This window comes from Cibotium barometz, chromosome 48, assembly GCF_041138505.1.
Source record: "Cibotium barometz isolate CiBa-2024 chromosome 48, ASM4113850v1, whole genome shotgun sequence".
In the NCBI taxonomy this organism is placed as follows: domain Eukaryota; kingdom Viridiplantae; phylum Streptophyta; class Polypodiopsida; order Cyatheales; family Cibotiaceae; genus Cibotium; species Cibotium barometz.
Window position 1 is genome coordinate 16,675,799 of NC_141093.1, and position 6,398 is coordinate 16,682,196.

Here is a 6,398-nt window from a genome sequence, read left to right on the forward strand (position 1 = left end):
TGATATTTAATAAAGGATCTAGCCAGGGGGTAGATGTGTCGGAGACGATGTTCAAATGTGTGCACTATTATTGGTCTGTACATTATATCAATAAGCTGAATAATAATTAGGTTGTTCAGGCATTACAGGTAGGGATTAGTTGATGCAGGCCCTCAACTAATGGTATATTAACACATACTAGGGTACCTTAATATTTGTTGGTATGTGGCATGTGTACACGTGAAAAGATGTGAGGGCCAAAAATATCCCAAGTTTGGGCTCAAAACTAAAAGGTGGTACTAGAAGGAGAAACAAGCAGTGGATATTTTTCTGGCCTTAATTGAAAACCTTGTGGGCAGGAGACCAATGGTGAAAGTCTGGACTAAGGAAGACCATTTTGAAGCCCCTAAGGGATTCACTTCTGATATTATGTTGACTCCTTGTATGCAGTTGGGCTTCCACGTATCTTGGGAAATGTCTTCTTTTGTTTGGAGGAGGAGAAGAGATGGGACTTAACATGTGATCTTCTCAATAGGGATTGGGAATAGGAGTGATGTGGTAATGGTATAAAAAGACTTATTGTAAATGCTTGTTTTTGCCCTGTAAATATAAATATATAATAAAAAAATATTTCACATTTTGGTGGAAAAACTTTTATGATGGGGTGAATTAAGGTTCTCAAATTTTTGCTAAAAGAATAATAGTTAGATTATATCCACAAGAATTTAGAACCACCTCAAAGAAAGGCTCTAAACAAAATTTAAGGAATTTCACATTATTTTGGAGCCAGCTCGCAGGGTTTAGGGTTTATTGTGGCATGCTCCGGGCCGATTTTGGGTTCCCCGTTTTGCCCCTACTCTCTGCTGCATCGCCATCGCGACCTTGTTCCATCTAGGCATTCCTCTCTGCTACATCGCCATAGCCACCACCGTTTAGCGGAGGGTCCTTCTTGTTTCGGAGGTTATTTTGTGAAGCGAGGGAAGGGCCGCCATGGCCACCAGCGCCTTGCTTGCCTCTCGCTTGCTCCGACGGACTTCCTGCTCAGCCCTCGGAAGCCGCGTCTATGCCGCCACAGCTGCCGTAAATTCTCTAACCCCTAATTTCTATCTGATGCTGATTGCTCGCACCAAATTTCACCAAAGTTTTATTGTAAAAGAGCTTTGTTGCGCTCACATCACACTAAACGCACATAGGGTTTGTGATTGTGTTGTACGTATGTTTAGGCTTGGCATAAGACCCTGCCTTACACTCCGAACCGTACACTTGACACCGAGCCGCTGTGCACACTGACAAGATGTGCAAAGGACTCCTTAGAAAACGAAATTAGCCGTACGCATGTGGCATTCACATGAGATGGCCTCAGTAGCTGAATCGATGTATGACATGATTTAGTAGCATGATAATTACCCCAGCCCCTGGACGAGGTTCACATGGCTTTACCCCATAGTCGGATTGAAACTATGTAGTTAAAAGGATACTGGGAAGATGCAGCTAGATGTGTGTTCATTTGTAAGGTTTCTGTGCTACTTTTATGTAGGAGTATTGCGGTTTGTTTCTGGAATGTTCCTTGGTTTTCGTTTGAGGGTCTAACTGAAGGGCTATCTATGCAGGCAGAGGAGTCTACTACCAGTGCAGCAAGGCAGTTTGCTTCTTCTTTATCTAGAAGATGGTTTGACAGTGCTCGAGCCTTTAGGTTAGTCTTGTTTTTTCTTTTGTCTTGAAGGTACTGAACCTTTCTAACATCCTGCAACCAGTTGTCTTTGTTTAATGACCTGGTGTCAAGTCAATAGTCAAGGTTTTTGAATCCAATCAAAGAGGTTTGTGGGTTGTTGTACCGTGTTAAATTTTTACATGTGCTGTCTGGTTCTTTATTTTTCGATGGGGTGCTGGGATGGCTGAGTGGTTCTGTTCCACCTGCGAAATAGCGTTGTTTTTTATACACTGCTATATATCTTGTACGAAAATGTGCACTTAGCATCTATAGGGCCATGATGTTGATTGGTTAAATGATTGAATAGGAATTTTTTTTCTATTGGTGTTTTTTAAAGAAGTGGGAAGATTTGTTCTTCACCTTATTGTTACATTTACACAGCTCTAAGGCAGGAGGAAGTGACATCATCGGAATTGATTTGGGCACAACAAACTCCTGCGTTTCAGTTATGGAAGGAAAGGTGAGTTCGCAAAAGCTTTACTTAGCTGTTGCGGAGTTGATGGTTTGTATATGTAAGCAGATGATGGTTTACATGTGCTTCTCTTTCCAGACAGCTCGTGTGATAGAAAACTCTGAAGGTGCTCGAACCACACCGTCTGTGGTTGCCTTCACATCAAAAGGAGAGAGGCTTGTGGGTACACCTGCCAAAAGACAAGCGGTCACAAATCCTACCAATACTGTTTATGGTACAAAAAGGTTGATAGGCCGGAATTTTGATGACCCACAAGTTCAGAAAGAAATGAAGATGGTGTCTTACAAAATTGTAAGGGGCCCAAATGGAGATGCATGGGTTGAGGCTGGTGGAAAGCAGTATTCTCCTAGTCAAATGGGTGCATTTATTCTTACAAAGATGAAAGAAACAGCAGAGGCCTATCTTGGTAGACCAGTGTCTAAAGCTGTGATTACTGTCCCTGCCTATTTCAACGATGCCCAACGCCAAGCCACTAAGGATGCTGGGCGCATAGCAGGGTTGGAGGTAGCGCGGATTATTAATGAACCAACAGCAGCTTCGCTTTCTTATGGGGCTGACAAAAAAGAGGGATTAGTGGCAGTTTTCGATCTTGGAGGAGGCACATTTGATATTTCTATCCTCGAGATCTCAGGTGGTGTTTTTGAGGTGAGTATTTTGATTGTTCACTTTCATTGAGTTGATTTTGTTTTGTGGTTGCTCAGTGATAACTTTTTAGTTCCCTCTTGGCCAATTTACTTTACAGCAATTTCTCGTTTAACCAGTGATTGGGCCTTTTTCTCCCATGCGTAGTCTTGAAGTTATTTTTGACTTAGATTGGAGTAAGCTGTTTTCTATTCTTCTCCTGATAAAGTCTGCCTTTTGGCCCAGCAAATGTGCCACATATTCTTCTCAAGATAATTAGCTTTCAACTTTGTCTAATTCTTATTGATAGGCTTCCTTGTCTCACTGCACCCTTTGTCTCATGGTTTGATGTGTCCCAATACTTTGACTTTAAGCTGTTTTCTATTCTTCTCCTGGTAAAGTCTGCCTTTTGGCCCAGCAAATGTGCCTCATATGCTCCTCAAGATAATTAGCTTTCAACTTTGTCCAATTCTTATTGATAGGCTTCCTTGTCTCATTGCACCCTTTGTCTCATGGTTTGATGTATCCCAATACTTTGACTTGGCAAAAGAACCGCTTCATGTATCCTGTCCATATTTAGGGGTAAAGAGCAGTTAATAATGTAGTTGAGCTGCCCTCCTCATCCCTGCAGATATTGCTCCGACTTCCCAGTAAAGATTTCAATATTTTGAAACTGTTATTTAGCGTATCAGGTATGAATGGAGAAGACCTTGCCCTGGCATTGTGTTTAATTTTTCATGTCCGTATGGTGGCTGCTGCTTTTCATCATTCTTTCTTTACACGAGAGTTAGTGTGAACACTCGCTGTTGCTTTTGCCACACATGCTCTAGTAAATGCTGTGATATTTGCAGTCATCTATGGTTCTCTTTTGGGATGATTATTCATGAATATGATTTGCAGGGAGCAGTGGCATTGTTAAGCATGCTTTGTGGTGTTTATGTTGCACTTGCATTTTTACATAGAGAAATGCCTTGGTGAATTGAAATACTTTGGATTTTTTCTTTGAAAAGGGAACATGTTTGCTTCAGAGTAGAAAAAATGTTTACATTTTTTGAAATTGTTGAGTGAGTAGTGTAGTTTGTGTTTTTGTGCTACTCAATACAGATGGATGGTTATAGTGCAGCTGGTCTGTGCTGAAGCTGGTTGTCATGGATTGTCAAGTAGAACATCGTAGGGTGGTTGACATTTTTTATTCTATGCCTCGTTTTTCTATCCACATCGAGTTTCCCTCTGATTGATGGCCCTTGAGGTATTTAGAGTTTTAGCAACTTCAATGACAATGATGGGTGGGATATTTCATCTTTGACAATGATGGGTGGGATATTTCATCTTATTTGTATTAACATCATTGATAATGCCATTCCTGATATAGGCTGTGGAATGGTATGCCCCCTAGGTTGTATATTACTAAACTCCCTTACCCACCCTCACCTGCAGTGTACGTTCAGTTAGTGGCTATCCATTTACTTGCTAGGCTTCAACTCTTGTCGTACTTCAATTTAGTCTTGGAAGCAGGGTCTCGATGGCACCAGACTTTAGGGTGTCCTTTATATGGATATTTAGTTTCTGAACCTCTTCTGGGTCATGCTTAGCCCTAGAAGCCAGGTAATGCTTGAAGTATCGATCCAGGTCTGTTGTTTAGTATTGTTTCATATCAGGTTTCCTGTGTTCAATTATAGTAGTCGATTCAGTGGTTTCTTCTATCTCAGAGAGCTGTAACTCTGGTTACTCATCTTGTTGTGTCCTGCAGGTTAAAGCCACCAATGGTGATACCTTTTTAGGTGGTGAGGACTTTGACAATGCCCTTCTTCAGTATTTAGTGCAGGAGTTCAAAAAAGATCAGGGGCTGGATCTGAGTTCTGATAGAATGGCCATACAGAGGCTTCGTGAAGCTGCTGAGAAGGCAAAGGTGGAATTGTCCTCCTCAACACAGACTGATATTAACCTTCCCTTTATAACGGCTGATGCCTCAGGTGCTAAGCATTTGAATATAACGTTAACACGCTCCAAATTTGAATCACTGGTTAGTGATCTCATAGAAAGGACCAAGCAACCTTGTAAAAACTGCCTGAAAGATGCTGGTATCTCTGCTAAGGATGTGCATGAAGTGTTATTAGTGGGAGGAATGACAAGAATGCCCAAAGTTCAAGAAATAGTGTCTCAAATATTCGGGAAAGAACCAAGTAAGGGTGTTAACCCTGATGAATGTGTAGCTATGGGTGCTGCTATTCAGGGTGGTGTCCTGCGTGGGGATGTGAAAGACTTATTACTATTGGATGTCACGCCTCTCTCACTTGGAATTGAGACCTTGGGAGGTGTGTTCACTCGCCTGATATCAAGGAACACAACAATTCCCACAAAGAAAAGTCAAGTGTTTTCTACTGCAGCTGATAGTCAGACGCAAGTGGGTATCAAGGTACTGCAAGGCGAACGTGAGATGGCTTCAGATAACAAGTTGTTGGGACAGTTTGAGCTCGTGGGTATTCCTCCAGCTCCTCGTGGTGTGCCACAGATTGAAGTGACTTTCGACATAGATGCCAATGGTATTGTGAATGTGTCTGCTAAAGACAAAGCCACTGGGAAGGAGCAACAAATAACCATCCAGTCATCTGGAGGCCTGTCAGAGTCTGATATTGAAAGGATGGTGAAGGATGCTGAATTGTATGCACAGAAAGACAAGGAAAGGAAGGACCTTATTGATGCCAAGAATGAGGGTGACAGTGTTGTCTACTCTACTGAGAAGAGCCTAAATGAGTACAAGGACAAGCTGTCTGCGGAAATTGTCGAGAGCATTCAATCAGCTATAAAAGAACTTAAGGCTGTATTGGATTCAGAGAATGTTGAAGAAATCAAGCAGAAGGTCTCTGCTGTCCAAGTGGCTGCAATGAAAATTGGGGAAGCTCTTTCCAAGCAGTCCGGGGCGTCCTCAGGTGGTGGAGACGAAGCAACAGAGGCAGAGTATGAAGATGCTGCTAAGAAGTGAAGAGAGAGGAAGAGATAGGGCCTCAGTTGTAACTTAAGGACTGAAGTAGGTGAGAACACGAGTAGTTTAAATCCTAGTTCTCAGACTCGATGTTGATAGCTCTCTTTTTACTAGTTCTGTTTTTGCTGTGTTAGTGAAGCTTGAAAGATTGTCCAGTTGATTAAAATCTCAAGCACTTAATTAGCAGGTCTGCCTAATCTAGTTAGTGTGTCTTATTCATTCTCAGTTTTTGTTGGATGAAAAAATACACTGTAAGAGCCTATACGTATAAAATAAGATTTCAACAGAGTCTGTTTTTTTTTGAATGATTTAAGTACACTGTAAGAGGCAGTACTTTGAAATAGAAATAAGATTTCATGAAGTCCTTTTTTGGTGCAAAGGTTCTTCTGTTGGGCCGAAACTTGTGGTGTGGCCAAGGGTCTTCTAGCCCGCCTTCATCCAAAGGTGAAGGCAAAGCTGCAGCATCGACCTGCCTTAGTGGTAGGTGGCCAAACTCTCTAAAATTTGCTGGGCTCTGCAAACTGTTTGCAACCTGTGTGTGGCTCTGTTCCTTCGTAAGCGGCTCTTTATTTTACCAGCAATCACTTTATGCCATGTCGACAGGGAACCTTCCCTATGGACTTGTCTAACCA

The 6,398-nt window shown here is 42.0% G+C and overlaps 1 protein-coding gene across 1 annotated transcript; it reads left to right on the forward strand.

The window, feature by feature from the left end:
* Positions 1 to 735: 735 nt before the first annotated feature.
* On the forward strand, positions 736 to 6,052 carry LOC147610884 (heat shock 70 kDa protein, mitochondrial-like). The gene is made up of 5 exons (XM_086785536.1): positions 736 to 1,059; positions 1,590 to 1,672; positions 2,072 to 2,150; positions 2,241 to 2,807; positions 4,534 to 6,052. The coding sequence occupies exons 1-5, from the start codon at positions 970 to 972 to the stop codon at positions 5,764 to 5,766; spliced, it is 2,052 nt and encodes a 683-aa protein (XP_086641662.1). The 5' UTR covers positions 736 to 969; the 3' UTR covers positions 5,767 to 6,052.
* The last annotated feature ends 346 nt before the right edge of the window (positions 6,053 to 6,398 follow it).

What these genes read in the sequence shown, in the direction of transcription:
- LOC147610884 (XM_086785536.1), top strand. Translation starts at nt 970, where the DNA reads ATGGCCACCAGCGCCTTGCTTGCCTCTCGCTTGCTCCGACGGACTTCC. An exon ending in TCTATGCCGCCACAGCTGCC is followed by an intron (nt 1,060 to 1,589) that starts GTAAATTCTCTA and finishes CTATCTATGCAG; the next exon opens with GCAGAGGAGTCTACTACCAG. An exon ending in TTTCAGTTATGGAAGGAAAG is followed by an intron (nt 2,151 to 2,240) that starts GTGAGTTCGCAA and finishes TTCTCTTTCCAG; the next exon opens with ACAGCTCGTGTGATAGAAAA.